At 60.0% G+C, this 22,632-nt stretch overlaps 1 protein-coding gene across 1 annotated transcript in view; it reads left to right on the forward strand.

The window, feature by feature from the left end:
• FREM2 (FRAS1 related extracellular matrix 2) overlaps positions 1-22,632 on the forward strand; it is a 95,698-nt gene that overhangs the window by 70,101 nt on the left and 2,965 nt on the right. The window contains 16 exon segments of the mRNA XM_054586577.1: positions 5,441-5,590; positions 7,206-7,415; positions 8,156-8,353; positions 9,033-9,197; positions 9,728-9,910; positions 10,995-11,125; positions 12,012-12,170; positions 13,330-13,633; positions 14,889-15,020; positions 16,170-16,501; positions 17,049-17,241; positions 18,239-18,343; positions 19,607-19,734; positions 19,823-19,957; positions 20,748-20,874; positions 21,688-21,875. Of these exon segments, the coding sequence (XP_054442552.1) occupies positions 5,441-5,590; positions 7,206-7,415; positions 8,156-8,353; positions 9,033-9,197; positions 9,728-9,910; positions 10,995-11,125; positions 12,012-12,170; positions 13,330-13,633; positions 14,889-15,020; positions 16,170-16,501; positions 17,049-17,241; positions 18,239-18,343; positions 19,607-19,734; positions 19,823-19,957; positions 20,748-20,874; positions 21,688-21,875 (2,840 nt within the window).

Consider the following 22,632-nt stretch of genomic DNA (forward strand, 5'->3'; position numbering starts at 1 on the left):
CAGCTTCAGAGGGCCGCCCGCCGCCCGGCCCGCCTCCCGAGGCCCCGAGGCTGAGGGCGCCCGTGCGGCCGTCTCCCCGTGCGGCGCTCGGGCTGCTCGGGCTGCTTCACTTGCTGGCCGTTCCCTCCACGAAAGCTCGTGGATTGTGCTACTGTTGGGGCAACCCCGGCGAACGAAGGGCCCGTGGTTCCTCCCAGGAGCCCAGAGGAGAGGCTACAAACGTCAGGGACTCCGCAGGGAGGGGTCTTCCACGGGGAAGGCAGGGGCCCCCCCAGCAGGAGGGACTTGTCCACAGGAGCCGGAAAGGGGCCGGAGTCGCCCGGTGGGCAGGAGGGGAGACGTGCCCAAAATGACGGCGGTGGCCTAGCAGAGACTGGAAGGGACGCATCGAAGGCGCTCAGGACCCGGTATCGTCACTGCGTAGAAGGGGGCGAACCTGGGATTTCAAAGGCAGGCTGCGACCCGGTGTTTCAGGGGCTTGTCAGCCACGCTGGGGCGTTCGGGGACAATCCCAGGAGCGGGGACAGGTTTCGGCAAAAGGGAACCTCTGCTCGGGGCGGGGGGCCTCCCTTAGGAGGCTGGTTGGGTGGCTGTGGGACGAGTTCAAGTGGCCGGTGACGCCGGCCACATCCAGGTAAGCGGCAGCGAGACGGAGCGACACCAAGGAGCCGGGACGGGAGGGGCCTCGCCAGACGGTCGGGGCGGGCTGGCGGGGGGTGGGCCTTGAGGGGCCCAGGGCACCGGACTGTGGGGCCGTTCTCAAGACCCCAAGCTCAGAAGAGACATGGGAGTGGGAGACGCTTTGAGGGGGCTCCTTTGGGTCGTTTTCAGCGCTGACCCGAACGGCAGCCCAGAAGCTTCTGCTGCGTTCAGTCCCCCGCACACGGGGCGGCGCGGGCTGCGGAGCCTCCCCGGCGGCCGCCGAGCACACGCGAGGGCTGAGTTCCGACGCCGCACGGCTGCGGGGGCCCACACCTGTGCCTTTCATCTCAGGAGACAGGCTAGATTGTAAACATCAGCCGAGACGTCGCAGGCTCAGCCAAAAATGGAAACATTCACTTTTCCCTGTGGGGTCCACGTCCGTGGTCCCCCTCGCCACCGCGGCAGGCGTGCAGGGGGCGGCTTGCCAGGCTCCCGATGCGGCAGCGGCTGTGGGGAGCCCACGCGGCGTGGCCTGTGGGGCTGTCCGTCCTGAAATTGTCCCCGGGCTCGAACACCGCGGCGGTGCTCCGGGAGCTGAACGCTCTCCTGCAGCCGAAGCCCCCGCCTGTTTCCTTGACATGCAGGTGCGCGGCCGGAGGCCACAGGCGGGGCGGCGTTCGGCACCCCCGCGACCTCCGCGCCACAGCCCTGCCCCGTGTAGCATCTCCCTGGCGCCGTCCTGGCCAGTGGCTTCCGTCCCCGGTGCCCGGTCAGGGACCTACGAGAAACCAGTCGATGTTTTTTTCTTTTCCTCTCTCTCTCCCCCACCCCCTTCCTCTCTCTCTCTCAAAGCAATGAAAAATGTCCTCGGGTGAGAGTAGAAATAAAAAATCCCGCTGGCCTGGCTCACGCGCTATTTAGATAGCACTTGTCTCTCACTCTGGAATGTGGGGGTGCCCCCCCCCGAGAGGGGGCTGGGGTGCGGTGTCACGTGGGTGTGGCTACAGGGGGCCTGGGGGTGTTTTAACCATGCTCTCCTTCCAGGTGATAATATTCAGCCACAGACTGTTTGCCCCAGTAGATGGTGAATTTCCAAAGCCCGGGGTGTGTTTACAATCTCATTATAGAGTTACACAGGCTTTTTCTAATTCCCCTTCCGGTGTCTGGTGGGTATTTCCAAAACTGACAGACAAAGGTCTGCTGTTTACTCCGCTGTAAACCAAGCTCCCAGACAAAAACAAACAAACAAAAGCGTATCAAAGAGAGGCGCGTTGACATCCGCCTCATAGAGCCTAACAATGTGCCGGAACAGGCGGTTCGCGTGGGCTGGCGTGGGCGGCCGGCGGCGGCGGCAGCGGCTGGCGGTCTCTGTCCACGTGTCCTTTTCTTCCTCTCTCTTGCGTGGAGCCAGTTAGAAGGTGCCGGGAAGAGCCAGCCTGCCCTTCGTCTGGAAGGGCGTCGGTAACGCAGTTCCCTGCTGGGGGGATTTTTAACTCATTCCTAATACATCAGGTCCTGTCCAAATGGTAACAAGTATGGTATTTAAGTAATTATTGAAATTTTAGAGATTTTTTGGTAAGGTGTTGAGAAATTTGAAAACAATCACGATTACCTTTTCTGTTCCCGTTCAGCGACACTGAGAAGAGCCGAAGGTGCTAAGGTCTTGCCATTTGCTTTCTATTTACAATGCAAGAAACTAGCCAGTTCAGAAAATTGTTTTTCTTATTACAAAGCAGTTGTGTTTTGATGTCGCAGAGGCTGATCACTTTACACTTTACCTGCAGCGACTGCAATGGGTTAAGGAACCAATTTTCCAGCCGTGGCCAGTGGAGCGCAGATGGGAAGAGAAGTCACATAAACAAACTGAAATGGACTGAGAAGTTAAAAATTCCCTTTAGGCCTGGCCAGCGTGGCTCAGTGGGTCAGAGCGTCGTCCCATAAACTGAAAGGTCGCAAGGTCAACTCCCGGGCAGGGCCTGCACCTGGGTGGCCGTTGGGTCCCAGCCGGGCGCACACAGGAGGCGACGGATCGCTACCGCCCTCCCCTCCCCATCCCTTCCCCTCTCCTTGGGTGGGGGTTAAAAGAGTTTTAAAAATTCATTGTAGAGACATGTCTTTTCTGATGCCTTCTATTAACTGCTGCAGCGCAATGGAGAGATTTAGGGTTAAAACCCTTTCTCCCCCCCGGCCCCCCCGTCCTGCGGGAGGTAACGCTGTCACCAAGGTGCACCTGCATGTAACTCCTGTCGCCTGTGGCCTCGTTGCGGGCGCCGCCCCCCATCTCCCTCCCTGCCTCCCTCCCTCCCTGAGACAGACACACGCGCGTGCGCATAACGCACACGCGTCAGCCAGACCAGGAACCTTCTGTATTGGGCAGCCATTGTCGGTGCCCGTGGCTCTGACAGCTCGGGTAACGCATTTCACAGTGTTAATGGGGGCTCTTTTTTTCCTTTTTTTGGCCGAACGACGCAATGAACCGCAACCCACGAACGCCCGCGCCGCATTGGCAGGCGAGCGTGAGCGCGGGCGTGAGCGCACGCAGGGCCCAGCCCGGCTCCGGCGCGGGCCCGCCTTGGGGGGCCGACTCGCTGGCGCACGGGGCTGCGCCCTGAGCCGCCCGGAGTGTGCGTCGGGGGCGCGGACAGATGAGGTGGGAGGGCTCGCTGTTCCCCAGGAGGTGCCGCGCCCGCGTGTCCCCCGCGCGGTCCCTTCACTCAGACACCTCGCTCGCAGGGCGTGTCGTCGGCCGGACCCGGCAGGAGACGGAGAACCGGCCGCTGTAACGGGGATCGGCAGGGCACGCCCCTCGCTCTGGGCGCGGCAGGCCTCTCCCGGTGTCTTCCCCCCGGCCCCCCGCGGAGCGAGGAATGCCAGGAATGCCCAGGGCTCCTGTTGCAGGTCCCCCTGGACGGGGACGCAAGGTGACACCTCAGGCCGCACGCGGACCCTCACGGTCCCCGCGGTGGGCGGCCGGCGGGGTCAGGCCTGCCATGGGCAAACGTGCCGCCCTGGCAACCAAACCTGCAAACAAAACTTCCAAGTTTGGTGGGTATCATGCAGGCGCTTGGGGGGGGCCCGCCTCTTATCGCGCCCTCACGGGAAACAGCAAAGGAAACAGCGTTTCCCAGCCGTGCTAAAGGCGCTGTACTCGGGCCGGAACGGGGAGCCTGGGCTCCCGCGCGCGGTGCCGGGCAGCGCCCTCTGCCCGGCCCCGGGGCCGGCTCTGTCGGCTGCCCTGGGCGGCGAAGGGCCGGGCGGTGCCCCAGAGCGGGCGGGCGGCTCTTTGGTGGCCGTGGCTCTGAGGGCCGGCGAGGTGAGCTGCACGGCCTTCCAGGCACGGCCGCAGACGCCGCCCGGGCAGGTAGGCGCCCCCTCGGCTGTTGGCTGTCGCCGTTCCTGGCTCCCGACAAGCTCCCGAGGGGCGGGGGTCATGCTGTTCCTGCAACGCACGGCAAATGTCCCAAACTACGTTTTTTTCAAGTGAGCTCCCAGGCGAGCCCCCCGTTTCCTGTGTTGGTCAGCTGGCTGCTCTCCCACCCCTCCCACCCCCGCTTCTAGGGCCCCCCCTCGAGGTGAACTGTGGGTCAGCGGTGGCATCAGACAGGAGTGGCTGAGATCGATTCACCCCCAAAGCTGCAGGGAAATGCAGCTTCTGAAGCACGTGGAAGACCCACACAAAACGCTAGGTGTGAGGCCATTTCTCGCCTGGAAGCTCCGCTGTGCAGGACACGCCCTCGCCCCACGGGGACCCACAGTCCCGCCCGGTCTCCCTCCCTGAGGTCGCGGGCCAGGAGGCACCGTGGTGTGTCGGTCTAGTTGCCCCAGCAGGCGCCGGCTCGTAGTGGTTGTCGCAGACCCGGGAGGCATCATAGCGCAGAGTCTCCAGAGGAAGGACTTGGGGGCCAAACCCGTCAAATTGTAGCCTTTTGCATTTTGTTTCATTTTGGTGGTGTATTGCCAGCAAAACCTCCAGGAAGTCCGGGGAGAGGCCTCGTGTGCGGGGACAACGCAGCTGCTGCCTCAGGGTGGGAACGTCCCGCGGGGCCTTTCGCCAGCCGTGGCTTCCTCTTCCCACGGAGGCACTTGACCCCAAACTGTGTACAGGGTTGGCCAAAAAGTTCGTAAAATAAAAGACACAGTCTTCATTTGCACCAGTAACTTTATTGATTTGGGCACTTTGAGGATGCCGGCTGTCTCCCGCGTGGTAGAGCGTTGCCTGTTCTCGGTTAATATCTCGATTTGATCGCTGTCAACGTCAGCGGACCTACCCGACGGGGGGTGGGGGGGGGCGGCGTCCGGCGAGAAATCTCCAGCAGGAAACTTCGCCAACCAGAGTGACACATTCAGTCACAGCCCCTTCTCCACACACCGCACAATCCTTTTTCCACATTTCAGTTGCATTTTTACCTTTCTTGAAATAATAAAGCATAATACGCGGAAAACACTGCACATCTTCTTCCACCTTCGATATTAAAATGGCCTCACAAAAGGTCAGCAGTTTTGGTAAGTTCTTTTTTTTAAACGCTGGCCGAGGTGACAGCCGCCACGATACAATCCAACAAAATTGTTTCAAATGAAGTTAAAGACCACTAAGCGCTACTAGGGCCATCTCACGGGAAAAACCACACGAACTTCTTGGCCACCCCGATGAATCTACAGGTTAGAGATGTTCTCTTACTCAAAACAGGCGGCGGGGTGAGGACGTCAATATAATGGAGCCGACTCTTTGGAATTACGTCAGTCGGGTTTGTGGAAGAAACATGAAATAACAGGAATGGTTTTGCTCTGTCCCCCCCAGAGCCCCGCTTCCACTTCGGGGACAGCGAGTACTCGGTGGACGAGAGCGCGGGCTGCGTGCACGTGCAGGTGTGGAGGACAGGCACCGACCTGTCGGGCGCCTCCAGCGTCACCCTCAGCTCCCAGAAAACGGACCCTCCGTCCGCCAGCGGTGAGCGGCGTCACGGCGCTTCGCAGCGTGCGGGGCTCGGGCGGCGGCAACGCGGGAGCTCTTCGCCCCTATCTGAGGAGCCGGGCGGGAGGGATTCTTCCCCCTGAAATTATTACTCTCTGGGAGGTGAAGCAAAGCTCTGTTTGCTACGGCGGGAAAGTACGCTTCGGGGCCTTGGCTCAGAGGCTCAGTCAGAACCGCGTTAGCCGAAGACGCGATTCTCATGCCTGATTCGCCCTCCGCGTGTGGCGAACCCAGCGGGGTTGCGTATCATGCCATCACACCCACGAGAACCCTCGGGCCGGCCAGCAGCGTCGCAAAGGCTGAACGACACGGGGGTGCGGCTCCCACAGGGCACCCGCCTCGGACACCCCCCAGACGTGCCCGGGTGCGCTTCAGGCCAAAAGGCCTTTCCCCGCTTTGCTAGTCAAGCCGCCCTGGCTGGCGCGTGCCGGCCTTTATTCTGGAACCTACATCCCCCAAAAGTTGACCATAGCGTTCGGGGCAAGCACAGGATTAGAAATTTCCCTTTTTCCTTCTAAGTCACCCTACCTCTGCCTTTTACTCACACGCACACACACGCACATCGGACACACCTTGCACATTCATCACACAGAGCAAGCAGGGGTCCTTCCGTTGCAAAAGTCAGCCCTCGGTTTTAACTGTTTTAATGCAGTAGAACCAGCATAGTGCTTTGCATGTGGCCATTGTCCAACAAACGCTTGTTTAGTCCAATTAGTTATTTTATAAAATTCAAATTGAAGAAAGGTAGGGATGAGAATAACTATAAGAAGGACCACAGTGGATTCAGATACAGGGATTTTAAAAAATGAATTACAGGCATACACATTCCGATGTATTTTCTGTTTGTTGCATATTCAGAGGTACAGTAGGTACAAAGTGAGCGTTAGAAGTTAGGAAAACAGAAAAGCCGTGGCATCGAACTAGCGTCCCCGCTCCAAGTCTTTGCAGGTGCAGCGCCTCAAGACTAAAAGTTTCGTCTTTAACATCATTAGACACCAGGGGAGATGTCGACACGAGGTAGGTGCCCAGTGGACTCAAAAACGCTAAGCTGAAGAGCAGAGCCCACGTGCGCCTTTGAGAATGAGGGACCGCCCGCCGCGAGCGGCGCGCAGAGGCGGCCGCCCAGAACACGCCGCTCTCGCCGGCAGCCGCACGCCTAAGTGGGACGTTCTCTAGCCGCTCACAGAAAGAAATGCAGGTGTCTGACTAATGCTAGCGAAAGGTAGATAAGTTATCTATTTCTCCTATAATGTATAATAATCATGTCTGATGGATGTAGTGACTCTTAGACCTCGTTCTGTTAGCTCCCGTTCAGAATCCCAAACCAAAGACAGGGAAGCTGTAAGACACAACACCAACATAACTAAAACGAAAATAACACAGCAGACGCAGACAAATCCAAGCTCAGAACCTGGTCTGGGATCGACCAGCTCTCTCCCCAACGTGGATGCGAACCTTTTGTGTTTGGTTCAGTGGACTTTCCTGTAATGTCACGCTGGTCCGTCCTGTGTGGAGGACCGTAAACACACGCACGGGAATTGCCGCCTGTCATTGTGTTTAAATTCTGAACAACTCTGTTGCCCCGTGGCAGCCGGAACAGACTACGTGGGCATCAGCCGTAACCTGGACTTCGCGCCCGGCGTCGGCCTGCAGACGGTCTGCGTCGTCATCTTGGACGACCTCGGGCAGCCTGCGCTGGAGGGAGTCGAGGCGTTCGAGCTGGTGCTCCGCATGCCTGTGAACGCCGCCGTCGGCGAGCCCAGCAAAGCCACCGTCTCCATCAACGACTCCCTCTCGGACTGTGAGTGTCTGCTCCTCAGCGGCAGGGAAAGCGATAAGCTGTGTCCGTGTGCGCGGCGAGCGAAAGGCGGGCGAGGGTCCGTGTGCCGGCGGGAGGTCTCTGGCGCCGCCGTGGCAACGCGCTGGAGGCTCGGACATAGCTGTGAAGTCGCTCTGGGTGGCAGAAGCGTTGGGGGGGCGGCGGGGCGGTGACGTGCAGCACAGGACTAGGGTCAGTAATGATGGCGGTCACGTGTGATTGAAAACATTTTTAATTAAAAAATCCCCTCGGTCACACGCGAGCAGAAGCCCATGGGGCCGTGCGGGCCTGTGGGTGCCGGGGCCCTTTTCCACGTCTGCACGTGAGACACGCCTGCCACCTCCTGACACGCGGACACGCTGCCGTCCCCCTGGGGACAGCCGAGGGTGTCACTCCGAGACAGCCAGCTGTGGGCCCGCATCCTGCTCTCTAGCACGTCCTCATAAGGCGGTTCTGCGTGACCTTCTTTGGGATTATCTTTTTTTTAAAAAAGTTCTTTTTTTAAGTTTACTTTTAGAGAGAGAGGAAGGGAGGGAGAAAGAGAGGGAGAGAAACATCCATGTGCGGCTGCCCCTTGTGCGCCCCCTACTGGGGACCGGGCCCGCGACCCAGGCCTGCGCCCTGACTGGGCATCGAACCGGCGGCCCTGTGGTTCGCGGCCGGCGCTCAGTCCGCAGAGCCCCGCAGCCGGGCCGGGCGCCCACGTTTGCTTGTTTCCGCAGTGCCTAAGATGCAGTTCCAGGAGCGAGTACACACCGTCGACGAGAGCGCCGGGCAGGTGGCCGCGATGGTGTCCCGCACGGGGGACCTGCGGCACCGCACCTCCGTGCGCTGCTACACGCGGCAGGGCTCCGCGCAGGTGATGGTGGACTTCGAGGAGCGCCCGAACACGGACAGCTCCCTCGTCACCTTCCTCCCAGGTACGTGCAGGCTGGCCATTCCCGCCGGCCTCGGAGAAAGCCACGTTTTGATGGCACATATCAATCAGGGACATAGAAGTGCTTTGTTTCAACCCGCTTATGACACGATTTTGGGTGCACGGAAGGGTAACGAGGGGAGGTGGAGGGCGGCAGGTCGAGTCAGTGTCCCTTTTGGTTTCTGCAGCGACTTACTGATTCGCTTACAGCGATGCGTTATGTGTTTATTCCCAACGTGTTCGGTGGTAGAGGCATCCGTGCAGAGTCCCCAACGCCAGGGGATACTTAAGGTTCCAAGGGCACAACTGAAAAGGAACGGATGTCAGATTTTTAATATGTATCCAGAGCCTCTAAATAGATGATCGTTTGGACCCAGTAATTGTTCTAGAAACTAGTACCGTGGTCCAGTGAACACTGACCGGCCTGCCCCAGGCAGCTAAGTTCGAGAAACAAAGCCGGCGTTTGCTCGGTTTTCCAAGGTGAGCGGCAGGCAGCAAGGAAGCCCCCTGGGCAAGGGCGGGCGGCGCTTGCGGGGAATGCGCACGCAGTCGTTCCTTCCGCAGCCATGTACCGACGGCCCGGGTCGCGCCCGACGCCGTCCTCCGCGCCGCGGGCAGAGCCAGCGAAGGGCGCCTCTCGCCGGCCCCCGGCCGCGACCAACGGGCCGTGCTTGCGCTTGCAGGTGAGACCAGAAAGCCTTGCGTCCTCACGCTGGTGGACGACGGGCTGCACGAGGACACGGAGGAGCTGCGGCTGGTCCTGGGCAGCCCGCGCAGCGGCGCCCCCTTCGGGGCGGCCGTGGGCGCGCAGAACGAGACGGTGATAAGGATCCGCGACGACGCCGACCGTGAGGAGCCCCGCCTCGAGCCGGCGCCCGCCCGCTGGGGGAGGGGAACCCCTCCAGGGCCTGGTTCGGGGCGGCTTGGGAAACGGCCCCGTCTTTTCCACGAGGCTTTTACAGGGGTTGAGAAATACGAAGGAGGCTAAGTAAATAGGGAAGGCTGGGCGCCGTGAAAGCTGAAGGCGGCCGTTGACGGGCACGGCTTCCATCGGGACACTGAGCGGCCATTGTTTGGCGCCCGCCCTCCGGCCCTGGCAGCCTTGGGTGCAGGTGGTCCCGGGCCAGCCTGTCCTCCCTCCCCTCCGACTCCCACACAGTGCCCGGCGCGTAGAGGCGGCCCCGAGCGCACGCTCGCCGGGCGCTGGGTCCGTAGGGGCTGGTGGCCTGCGCCCGGTCGCCCCCAGCGCACTCGCCAGTGACACTGGGTGAGGAGGCGGCGCGGGCCCAGGTCGGCCCGCCCCCGGGGACCGGCGTGCGGGAACCCGAGACGCAGCACCCCCCTTCCAGCGCATTTGTCCCCGTGTCCCCCGCTGCAGAGACCATTATTAAATTTGGAGAGAGCAAGTTCAGCATCCGTGAACCTAAAGACCCCGGACAGTCGGCGGTGGTGAAGGTCCCGGTGGTTCGCCAGGGAGACACCTCGAAGGTGTCCGTCGTGAGGGTCCACACCAAGGACGGCTCGGCCAGCTCCGGAGAGGACTACCTGCCCGTGTCGGAAGGTGCGCTCGGCCACGAGCACGGCCGCCGCTGCCGTCTGCTCGGCGGGGATGGGTGCGCGGCGCCTGCCTTATTTCCTCTTCCGCGCCAGTTTCTCACGAGGCGCAGTAAAGCCACAACGCGGCTTCTCCAAGTTTCATAGTATAGTCGGCTACCTATTCGGGCGTTCAAGAAAATCAATCCAATTTTAACATTTTCAGAATTTTTAAGGGAATACTTAAAAAGGATTCTCAGAATTGGGTTTAATTTCAAGACAATGAAGCAATTCTTCCTAGTGAGGAGGGACAGGGATGAAAGGAAAATGCCATTAATATTTATCTTAAAAATGTTTTAAGGCCTGGCTGGGGTGGCTCCGTGGCCTGAGCGCCGGCCTGCGAACCAAAGGGCCGCCGGTTTGATGCCCAGTCAGGGCACCTGCCTGGGTTGTGGGCCGGGTCCCCAATAGGGGCGCTTGAGAGGCAACCACACATGGATGTTTCTCTCCCTCTTTCTCCCTCCCTTCCCCCTCTCTAAAAATGAATAAATAAAACCTTTTTTGAAAAATGTTTTCAGTTTCCAAGATTAACATCAACAACAACAAATAGAAGCCTTGAAAACGTCATTTGCTGTGGTGATAAAACATTCATTTTATATCGAGCTTTTCTACATCCCTACAGAGTGTAAACACTGTTGGCATTCGGTCCCATCCGTGACCATGCACACGTGACCGGTGTCCTGTTGGTTTACACGTTGTGGGAGTTAGGACGCGCGGTTGTCTGGTCGCGTCCCAGTCTTGGAATGGTCGGTTGTCTACCCCGTAACTCAGCGTTTTTTTCAAACTGAGGTTCAACGAACATATTTAGCAGTCTGTAAGTAAATTTTTCGTCTGCATAAAATGGAAGAGAAGAGACAATATGAGCGTGTCATGCATATAGTAAGAATAAGCGGGGTTTTTTTAACTTCCTGCCCCGTTTGGTTCAAACGCGCGCCGATCCCCTGCTCCCTGTTGCGACAGCGATTTCTCATTGGGAGTCGCTGTCACAGACGCTGAACCAAAACTTCTCCTATGCGTGCGTAACGGGTTTGAATCTGGTTTTGCTCTTGTAGAAATTGAGTTTAAGGAAGGAGAGACCCAGCACACTGTGGAAATCGAAGTCATCTTCGACGGGGTGAGGGAGATGCGCGAGGCCTTCACTGTTCACCTGAAACCGGATGAGAACATGGTCGCAGAGACCCAGGTGAGCACAGAGAGAGACGCGGGTGCGCCACCCGGTGCCGGGGCGAGGTCCCAGCCGGCGGCCCCGGGGGGCAGCCGCCCCTGAGCGTCTCCTGGCTACGTGTCTGCCACCGTGGCTTGCTTCTCTTCAAAGTCATATTTAAAATTCAGGGATGAGCAGAAAATCTTTTTCATTAGCCTCAGTCACATAAAAATGAGTCTCCTGTTTTTATGGAGCATCATATTAAACTCTTTCGAGTGGAAGGAACGAAGAAGATGCACTCAAATCACTTCACGTGATGAACAACGCACCTGTAAGCGCAGGTTTGGAAACCGGGACAGCCGGGCCCTGCGCGCTCCTTCAGGAGCGAAGGCACGTTAACCGGCGAGGTGCCCCGTCACCTCAGCGGCCACGCGTGGCCCGACGTTCCTCTCCCGAAGGGGCTCAGCTCCTCCCGCGGCCGCTGGCACCCCCAAAGCTCTTTGCGGGCACGCACTGCACGCAGCCCCCGCGGTCACATGACCCCCGGGCCCCCCAGCTCTCGCAGGGGGATCCGCGCGCTTCCCTCTCACCAGCGACTCCGGCTTGTCCGTGGGTCCTCCGCCTCACGACCCCGAGACGGACCGAGCCGCTGTCCTCACAACCTGGAGGAAAAGTCAGAGCCCAAATGCCTCGAGGGCCCCGGGGCGACCCGGGCCGCCCTGGGGTCAGGGGCCCTCCCCGGTGCCAGGAGACACGACCAAGGTGCCTGGGCCCCCGAAACAGACCATGGGGGGCCAGTCACGCGGCAGGGGCTCTGCGAGGGACAGCTTTACCCTGACGAAGCCGTCAGGGCGGTGTCCTGCGCGACCGCGGCACCCAGGGCCCGGCCCCTCAGTAACCGCAGATACTCACCCTCTCCCGGCAGGTGACCAAAGCCATCGTGTACATCGAGGAGGCAAACAGCATGGCAGACGTCACGTTCCCCTCTGTCCCCCACGTCGTGTCCTTGCTGCTGTACGACGACACCTCCAGGGCCCAGGACCTCGGCGGCCCCGTGTCTGGCTACCCTGTCGTCTGCGTCACGGTGAGTGGGACGTGGAGGGAAACTGTAAACAGTAGTCACAGCTGAACCAAGGCAGGACTGGCTTCGACGTGAAGAAATAAAGGCGGGAAACCGCTGCGAGGCTCAGGCTTTGGGCCCTGGAAAGGCACGTAGAGCACGAATCAAACACAGCGCCCTTCCTCTGCCTTCGCCCGGCCAAGGCGCGCCGGCGGGTGTGCGCCCGGCGGGCCATCTCGTGCTGCCTCCGCGTCGGTCGCTGGCGGGATGGGACGCACGGGTGGGGCGCTGCACGCAAGGGAACTAAAAAATAAAAACGAGAACAACCCGTGGGAATCGCTCACGCAGGACAAGGTGTGGCTGTGACTGGGCGTGAGGCAGCCCTGTGCGTGGGGGCGGGGAGGGGGCGGGTCGCCTGCCGCCTCCCGAGGGACAGCCCAAAAGAGCGGCCTGTTAGGGTTGCACTTCCGTTTGCCGGCTCCGGGCTCTAAGTGACGAGCTCCTTGTGAGCAGAAATGGGGGCCTGGTCATTTTTCTGTCCGAACAGCCCTGGCGGAAGGGCCTGCATCAGACAGGTTCTCAGAAGTGCCCCCTGAATTCGGGGCAGAACTAAAACCGTGCTGGCCCGGGGCAGAGGTGTCGAAATGCCGCGTGCGGGTTGCGGGGCCCGCGGGCCTGAGGGTGTAGCCGGTGTGTGAGCTGGGCGATGAGGGGGCGATGAGGAAGGCCCGAGTCAGGGAGTTGGCGCGGGGAGCGGGGCCGGGGTGGGGGGCACTTCAAGAGGCGCTGGGAGAGAGGAATGGACGCGTTCACTGACCTGCTGTGTGGGGGGCGAGAGGAGAGGAAGGAGGGGAAGAGAGAGAAGGGAGGGCAGGAGCACAGCGCCCCCCGCCCCCCCCCGCCGCCGCACGGGCAGCTCTGAGGGTGCAAGAGGACGAACCGAAGGACAGGACCCTTTTACTCTCCCCCCGTTGGAGGTGGAAGCAAACGTAGCTGTTTGAAAGGCAAGGCCGGAGCCCCTAAAAGCTGTCACAGTGAGGAGCAAAAATGCGAAGGTGGCAGGACAGCGTGTAAAAATGGGACCCGCCCCCTGCCCCCCGGGAAAGCACGGCGGCGGGACTTGTGAGGAATCGCGGGCGCGTTGCTCCGTCCGCGGGCCTGACCGGCGCTCGCTTCCCCGCAGGCCTGCAACCCTAAGTACTCAGACTACGACAAAACGGGCTCCATTTGTGCGAGCGAGAACATCAACGACACCCTGACCCTCTACCGGTGGCTGACCAGCGCGCCCGTGGGCGCCGACGGCGTGGCCAGCCCCATGAGGGAGGTGGACTTCGACACCTACTTCACGTCCACGAAGATGATCGCTCTGGACTCCATATACTTCCAGCCCGGCTCCAGGGTGCAGTGCGCGGCGCGCGCGGTGAACGCGGACGGCAGCGAGGGCCTGGAGCTCCTGAGCCCCATCGTGACCGTCAGCAGGGAAGAAGGTACCGCGCCGCCCCGTCTGTCCGCGGGGAGGTCCTGGGGCGCCCGCAGCGTTGCAGCGCCTGAGTGCCGGGTACTGGGTCTTTCAAATGCCCCGTGTTTCCCGTAATAAGGCTCGAAGTCCTTAAAAATGGCCATCATTTTTTTTTTTAAAATATGCATTAGGAAAGACTTATTCGTTCCACGTGTATAGGTCATCTGCCATACACCCGAGTTTTCGCCAGCATGCAAGTGCCCTGTGATGCAATTAAAGAAATAGGGGGCCCTGGCCGGTGGGGCTCCGTTGGTGGGGGCGTCGCCCCGTGATCCAAGCGGCCGCTAGGGCGGTCCCTGCTTGGGGCAGCGACCAGGCGCAACCGATGGACGTTTCTTTCTCTCCTTCTCCCACTCCCTCCCTTCCCCTGTCTCTACAATCAGTAGGCACGTCCTCAGGTGCGGGTTTAGAGAAATTACACAGGGCCTGGAACGGCGGCCTCCGGGCCGGCAGACGGGCAGCCCGGGCCGGGGCCGGGGCCGCCCCCGGTGTTCCTCCCGCCGCGGAAGCGCCGCGTCCCGGGCTGGGGGCGGCTGGAGAGAGAAGGCGCTCTTGACCTAGACGCCATGAAACTGTAATTTAGCATCTTGGTCTCTTCCGTGACATTAAAATGGAAACACCCACATTCTGTCAAAGCAAACATTGGAGGGAGATTGTCACGGCAAAATTCTTGAGGGGCACAGAGAGAGGGAGACAGATAATGAGTCACAGCTTGTAACACACGCACCGTAAGAAATTCCGTGCGGAGAGAGCGCTGCATTTTACTGGCTCTAAAGAAACGTCCGTTTTTGTCTTCAAAATGAGCACATTTTTAGTCTTACCAGCTTATAAAAAGGTATATTTTATAACGAGTGATAAACATAGTATTCTAGAGGAAACATCAGGTGCACTGACATTGTATTTTTTCTGTTGCCGTTCCATCATTCCCACTGTGTCTGTTCATACTTTATATTAAAATCCAATGTGCTCGCAACCTAGTGTTCAGCTCATATTAAATCACAGGAAACGACAACTGGTTTTTCTCCAACTTCATAACATGCCCAAAACGTTAAAAAGCGACTACTCACCCCGTGGCCTCCTGCTTCCGAACGCTGTCTTCTCTCAACAACGCCGTGGTCCAGAGGGAATATTCAAGTCCGTAGAAAAATGATAGTGCCTGTTTCAAAAACATGCTTTAGGTGTTGCTTCCTGTCGCCTTTTAACGTAAACTCGTCCCTTCTCAGGCCTTTGTCAGCCTCGGGTGCCAGGGATCGTGGGCGCAGAGCCGTTCTCCGCTAAGCTGCGCTACGTGGGCACGGAGGACCCCGAGCACGCCGGCCTCATCCAGCTCACGGTCACGATGCCGCACACGGACGGTGGGTGCCGCGGCGGGCAGCCCGGGGACGGGGTCAGGGCTCCGCGCTGCCGGGCTGTCTTACCGACCCCGCTCAATAACCTCGCGGGCAGCGAGCGCTCACTGCGCAGCTGGAGCTTCAAGTCCGTCTGCTTCGTTGTACAGTGGCTGCTCTCTTTCTGCCCAGTCCTTGAACGTCAGACAGGTGAAGCGTTCTCTGAAGTTAGGTACGGCTAACACGTGCAAACACAACGGGACAGAGCCCTGGCGAGAGCCCTGGCGAGCGCCCCGGCGTTTAGGAACAGGCTCAGATGGGCCTTCAGAACTTTTGAACCTGCACTTCCAGCAGAGCTTCTGGGGACATCGCTGGTCCTTCTTCAATGCGGGTTTGCGATTTCGCAGCCGCAGTTTGAGGAGTCCCTCCCTATGTTTATTGTGATAACTAAGACATTTCCTAGGTTACAATAAAATTAAAAATGCCACTCTACCAGTATTATATTTCGCGTTCATTTTCTCCAGGTAGGGAAGTGTGGCCGGCATTTGTGAGTCAACAGCTTGGCCCACACTCTGTGAGCGCCTTTCCCCGCCTTCCGGGGACACTTCCGAGTGCTCCTCAGCTCCGTTCACTTCTGTACTTGGAGAAAGTGGTTAATTACTAGTCGGTTCATTACATTTTAAGTAGCTGAGGGAGCGGAAACGTTGGGGGCTGTCAGGAACGACAGGCAGAATCTACGTCCTCCTCAAAAGCTCTGTCTGCTTTTTACAAACCCGAATCTGTGTGCGGTGCGGCGGGAGTTAGGCTGACAGCACGCGGCCCCTCTTCAGAGCGTCACGCTGGGGCCACGTTGACCCCTTGCCTGTACGTTGGCCGTGGACGTGGGACGCGGGGGCGCGAGGAGCTGAGGAGAAGCCACCAGGCAAAAGCGGACGCCGGCAGCACAGGAAGGAGGGTGGGAGGGCCCGCGTGTCCCCGCGTTCCCGCGACGGAAGCTTCCCGCTGCCGCTCTCCCGAGAACTCCCGGGAGCCCCGGGGGTCCCAGGTCCGCGCTCGGAGAGCCCTCGCACTGCAGGGTTTCCTAAGACGCGTCCCCAGGTGCGGGAACGAGGGGGCACGCTCCGCCCCGCCCGGCGGGGCGGCCAGAGCCGTGACGGCCGTCTCGCTCCCTCGCAGGCCTGCTCCCCGTCATCTCCACGAAGGAGCTGTCCAGCTTCGAGCTCACGCTCAGCCCCGACGGCACGCGGGCCGCGAACCACCGGTGCTCGAACCTCCTGGATTACACCGAGGTCAGGACCCACCACGGGTTTCTGACGGACGCCACGAAAAACCTGGAGGTCGTGGGGGAGACGTACCCGTACCAGTACAGCGCGGCTCTGCGCGGGGCCAGCACCCTGCGCTTCTACCGCAACCTGAACCTGGAGGCCTGCCTGTGGGAGTTCGCGAGCTACTACGACATGTCAGAGCTCCTGGCCGCCTGCGGGGGCGCCGTCGGGACCGACGGGCAGGTACGGCTTTGTCTGCGGCATCTGCGCTTCAAGCCAGTGGGGGTGTTCCATTGCGTAGCGTTGGACGAAGCCCCAGTCTTGCATCGCGGTGACCATAGCTCATGAGGTGCAAGACAGACCAAATAGGTGTCACGGGCGGGGTGAAAAGCCGTGTCTGTTTCTTAACTTCCTAATTTTTTAATGAAGGGATTGGCTGCTGGTAGGTAAGGAATTCCTGTTCCTTTTGGAGGTGGTGAAAATGTCCGCCGCCCTTGGTCACGGTGAAAGCCGTGCGACTCCCTGAACACACTCAGCTCCATCGACGAGTCCGCTGAGCGGGGGTTCTCTGTCTGACCCGAGTCGTGACGCGTCCCCGGAACTAAAGGGCGCAGTGGGGCCGCTCCCGATAACGCCGGTGGTGTTGGGGCGGTGGCCACACGCTCCTGTTGCAGCTCTTCCATTGCGTCGCAGCTCACGCCGTGTCTGCTCCCCGAGGGCGGCTCGGCAGCCCCCCGGGCGCGCGGCGCCCGCGCCGGGACCCGCTGACAGATGCGACTTCGCGTTTCAGGTCCTGAACCTTGTGCAGTCCTACGTGACGCTGCGGGTCCCGCTCTATGTGTCCTACCTGTTCCACTCCCCCGCGGGGGCGGGCGGCTGGCAGCACTTCGACCTGAAGGCCGAGCTGCGGCTGACCTTCGTGTACGACACGGCCATCCTGTGGGACGACGGCATCGGCAGCGCCCCGGGGGCCGAGCTCCAAGGTGGGCCGCGCCGGGTCGGGGGCGCCCGAGGCCGCGAGGGGCAGCAGGGGCAGCCGCGGGCCGTTCCGTTTTCTGTGTAGCGGTTTCAGATGACTTCATTCTTCCACGAGGAAACCTTTGGCCTAGATCCTAGCAGGGCCTTGCGGGCTGTGTTCTCTGTGACCGTTCACGGCAATACCCGCATCTCCCGGGTACTTAACTCTCTAGTCCCTTCGAGGTGACTAGAAGGCCATTTATGTGTCACACATCACGGTCTATATATTTCCCTCGATTCTAGAAAAATGGGTAGAGGAAGTTCTCACCGAACATAAAGAACAAACCCAAGAGGAAAAGTTACGCCTCTTTGTTCCTGGAAATGGGGGCGGGGGCGTCTGACCGTCCCGGGGCCTGATTCGGGCCCGGCTGAGCGCGTGGCTCGGCCTCCGCTGCCCGCCGTCCCCCGGCAGGGTGGGCGAGCTTCCCGCGCGCCTTCTGCCTTCAGGTCCTGCCGTCCTGTGGCTCCTCACAGGACCTCTGAATAGCGGGGGTGATGCCCCAGGCTGTTGGGCCCAGAAGCCTCTGCAAACTTTTGTTTGCGTCTCCACGTCGGAATCGGAACTTGCAGCCCCCGGCGCGAAGCTGACCGGCCACTGGCCGCGTGGGTCCGAGTGCCCGGCCTGCGCTGCTTTTCAGGAGCCGGAGGGAAAATACTGTCCGTAATTCCGTCCCGAAATCTGCCGCGTTAAACCAGTTCCAAGTGCCTGAAAGCCATGAGCAAGGCACTGTGTCCGTCCTGAACCACTAAGGGGCCAGGTTGCTTACACTTTCATTTCCTATATTTCTCTATATATTTTCTCTATTTTAATTTCACATTTCGTCGTCTGCCTCTCCTGTCACCTGGAAGGCCCCTGACCGGAAGGCTCGAAGGGGAGGCGACTCCGGCCTCCTCTGTGGAGGAAGCCCGCACGGGAGCGGCCCTGGTCACCAACTTCCCACTCTTGTGCGCTGTCCCCCGCAGGCTCTCTGCACCCGACCAGCATGCGCGTCGGCGAGGACGGCTGCTTGGTCGTGAACTTCAAGACGGAGGCCCAGTTCCACGGCCTCTTTGTGCTGTCGCATCCAGGTGAGCCCGCGCCCCTTTAATGGCCGGCGCCGCGGGGGCGGGTCCTTCCGCGCCCGCGCCCGTGCGGGGGCCCCTCCTGGGCTCGGCCGCCCTTCCCTTCAGAGGGGTCGCCGGTGTGCGCTCACCTCCGCGACGCGTGATCGCTGCTCGGCTGCGCCCCGTCACCTGCAAAGCCGTCATGATCTGTGTGGACTTGCAGAGAAAATACAAAATGATGGGAGTAAAACGCAAAGGCAGCTCTGCTGAGCCTATTTTAGAGGACGTCTTCCCCCGGGAAAGGGCCCGCTTCCATTGCATCGTGCAAAAACCGTTGGGTTGCAACGTGCTTGTTCAGCCAGAACTCCTGTGGGCGCAACCGTGCTCTATCACGGCGCCGTCCTCAAGTGTCAGACCCGTTAACTAATGACCTTTAATTGTCGTCTGCGCCGAGTTACTAACGCATGGACTGTGACGTGCATACCGATGAGGTGGCAGCCACCGTAGTTCCAGGTCAAAGCCGTGTTTCATAGCAAGGACATTTCGTTAAAAATAGCCCGTTGACTCCCTCCGTCCCTGGAACGGGTTGCGTGTTTTGCGGCTGTGCCCCGTTCTGCCAGGTGGGCGGTGAATAGCCCACTCGCAGCCGCCTCCGGCCTTGTTTTTCTGGGCGGGAACGCTCAGAGAAGGAGAGAGTAGGGCTGGGCATTCAGGGATAAATAAAGGGCCCACGGTATTTTTACGAGACTGGGTTGCAAGCAGCACAGAACCGAAAACAAAGCCATTTTTTTGTAAGTCACGGTTCTGGAAAGCGAGGACCCCGTAGTCTTTACAGTGCCTGTCGAGCGTCTGCCTGTCTGATCGCCGGGTCCGCTGGGATGTGGCTGCAGACAACGTACTTCCAGCAGAAGCCGCGCGGGGCCTGGGCGTGCCCGGCTGCGTGGGGGCCACAAATGGCATTCTGCCGACCGCTCCGCCGCCCGCGCGGTGCGTGCCCCCGGGCTTTGTCCCCCCGGGCGGCCTCGCTGGGCTCCGAGCCTTCCTGCACAGCTGTGGGGGGCCCTGCCCAGCAGGAGGAGCACTGAGTTAGGAACCCGCAGGCGCGCGGCCTCGCTGCGGGGCCTTGGGGGAGTCACGCGGTTTCTCCCCCTGCTCGGTGCTGCTGCGCAGGCTTACGATGTGACTCAAAGCAAACGATGCACCGGAAGGGGCTTGGGAGGCTCTCAGCTGCCAACTGCCACGCGCCGTTTCTAACCGCCACCCTGGCTGTCCCTGGCGCCTGTCTAGCCTCCCTCACGAGCTCCGTGGTCACGTCTGCCGATCACCCCGGCCTGACCTTCTCCCTGCGCCTCGTGCGGAGCGAGCCGACCTTCAGCCAGCCGGTCCAGCAGTGGAGCTTTGTGTCCGACTTCGCAGTGAGTGCCCACGGCCCCACCCGGCCCTCTGTGCCGGTGGCCTCTGGCCGCGCCCGCAGTGCCTCCCTGTCCTCCCTCGTCCCCACAGGTGCGTGACTACTCGGGCACCTACGCCGTGACGCTGCTGCCCTGCACTGCTGCGCTGCATCAGGGGTACCGCCTGCCGGTCACCTGCAGCCCCAGGGAGCCTGTCACCTTCGACCTCGACATCCGATTCCAGCAGGTGTGTCTCCTGGAAGTAGTTTCCCTCGACTTGTAGAATCCCACTTTGTCATTTGTTTGGTTTACTTTTGTCCCTTAAAAAAAGAAAAATTAACACAAGGACTTGAATTCCTGTGTCCTGGTGGGGGGAAAGGAAGTCAGACAGGAAGGAAGGAAGGAAGGAAGGAAGGAAAGAAGGAAGGAAGGAAGGAAGGGAAAAAAGGAAGGAAAGAAGGAAAAAAGAGAAAGGGAGGAAAGAGGAAAGAGTTGCCCTTCCTCCGTGTTGGTTCAGTGTGTAAATCCATGAGGTAAGGGTGTGAAGGGTATTTTTTTCTTATCTCTCCCCGGAGCTTGCTGCCTTACAGGTTTGGGGACTGTCCCCAGAGTTCTGCACATCTTCCTCTTGTTTTTGGTCTTCATGAAGAATAAATATCGTGTAGTTCATGCCGCCTCAAAGTACCTAAGTGCCATATATTACCAAAAAAGTGCAGGCACTTTTTGCCCAACACCCGCTACTGAGCGTCGGCCGGCCGCTGACCAAGGCATTTCTGCGGCCCTTGCACGCCCGACATACCAGCGGACATGCGCCCAAGCAGTGCCCTTTCGTCTCCGTTAAGAAACGGCGTCGCCTGGCCAGTTTCGCCTTCTCAAGAAGGACAAAGCCATTGTCACAGGTCCCCCAGTTGCTTCGGCTGGACCTGAACGTTACATCTCTGTGTTTAGTATTTTACGCGTCCGTGTGCAGCGAACGTGCGTATCCGTGCACGCCCGGAATCAACAGCGCGTAAGAGGCCCTTTCCGCTCGGTTCCAGGTGAGCGATCCCGTGGCGGCCGAGTTCAGCCTGAACACCCAAATGTACCTGCTCTCCAAGAAGAGCCTCTGGTTGTCTGACGGATCCATGGGGTTCGGGCAGGAGAGCGACGTGGCTTTTGCCGAAGGTACCGCTTGGCAGATGGGAGGCCCACGCTGCGTGTTGCACGCGGTGCCTGTGCTGTGCTGTGTTGGGCTGGTGCTGAGCGGGGAACCTCCTGTGGGCGTTGAGAATGTACCTGGGTCTTTGTCACCGTGGCGGGTCTGGGTCGCGGGGTGATTTTATTTCTGGAGGAGCAAATCTCTATTTTCCTTACCTCGGTGATTTTTGGAGTAAGTTTGGATTGTTTTCTCTTGAGTGTATTTCCCAGTTTTACAGACTCCGATATCGCAGCTACGCGGGGTTGTCTGTCGCGGGCCAGCGCCGCGGCTTTCTCAGCACCACGCCCTGCGCCCTGCGGCCAGGGTCAGAGTTCAGCGGTGACTGCGAAACACACGCTTGATGCCAGGGAGTCCCCTAAACCCCCTTCACGATCAGAGGACGGTCGTTCAGCTTGTTACTGGCTTTTTTTCCATTGTCTCCTGTAGCGTATTAGCCCGCATTTTGCCGACTGATTTATTGATGTAAACTAGACTTTAACCCCATGGGATGTTCCGGAGGTTAAGTTATAGCCAAGACCCGAGGTTATTTCCACGGCTGGATGGTCACGTGAGGGACAACACATGGTCGGTCCCTTGCGGTCCCCCTGCAAAGCGGTCACGCCCAAGGCCGGGGAGGGAACCGGATCGGGGAGTGAACACGGAAGGTCTTCAACACTTGAAGCCGCGTTAAGGAGAGAAGGAAACTCCCTAGTGCCGTTGTGGTCAGGAGCTGCTCACGGGGTCGCACAGCCCGCCTCACCCCGGCACGGAGGTGACCCCCGTCCCCCGCGTCTCCGCAGGCGATGTCATCTACGGCCGCGTCATGGTGGACCCTGTCCAGAACCTGGGCGACTCCTTCTACTGCAGCATCGAGAAGGTGTTCCTGTGCACGGGGGCCGACGGCTACGTCCCCAAGTACAGCCCGAAGAACGCGGAGTACGGCTGCCTGGCCGACTCCGCTTCGCTCCTGCACAGATTCAAAATCGTGGTAAGTGCGGCCTTCCGTCCGGGGTCGGGGGAGGTAGACGCTGTGCTCCCCTCCTCCCACGGCCACGTCAAAATGGCAACTAAATCAGCCCCGGCTGCTGGGGCTCAGTGGACTGAGCACCGGCCTGTGAACCAAAGGGTCACGGGTTCAATTCCCTCTCAGGGCACCTGCCTGGGATGCGGGCCGGGTCCCCAGCAGGGGGCGCATGAGAGGTGCCCACACATGGATGTTTCTCTCCCTCTCTTTCTCCCTCCCTTCCCTTCTCTCTAAAAATAAATATCTTTTTAAAAAGAAGAAAGAAATGCTATTTTAAAAAGTACAGCTAAATTTGTAGAACAGTCACCACTGAGAACCACCAGAGGGCAGACTGAACAGAGGTCCTGCGCCTGAGGACAGAAAGAAGCCACAGAGAGGCGGGTGGGGGGCGGAGACGCAGAGCAGGCTGGTCCCCCCCAGGGGTGGCGGCTGAACTCAGGGAGGGCGTCCTGGCCAGCGCGGCTCAGCTGGCTGCGCAGGGCCCACCCCCGCGGGCCCCTGAGAAGGAGTCCCCACAACATGCGGCTATGAAATCAGCAGGGGTCCCTGCCAGGCTGGACGGAGGGCTGCTGCTGACCCCTAAGGTGTCCTTTTAAAGGGCCCCCCGCAGACTCGCTCGCTCACACTCACCCTAAGCCCCAGAGATGGGACAGTAGGTCGAAAAGCGCCAGGGACGTGTGGGGATTGTGTCGCTACGGGACACGGGCTGGACAGACCAAGC

This window comes from Pteronotus mesoamericanus, unplaced genomic scaffold, assembly GCF_021234165.1.
Source record: "Pteronotus mesoamericanus isolate MK-2021 breed Mesoamerican mustached bat unplaced genomic scaffold, CSHL_Meso_final contig_94, whole genome shotgun sequence".
NCBI lineage: Eukaryota > Metazoa > Chordata > Mammalia > Chiroptera > Mormoopidae > Pteronotus > Pteronotus mesoamericanus.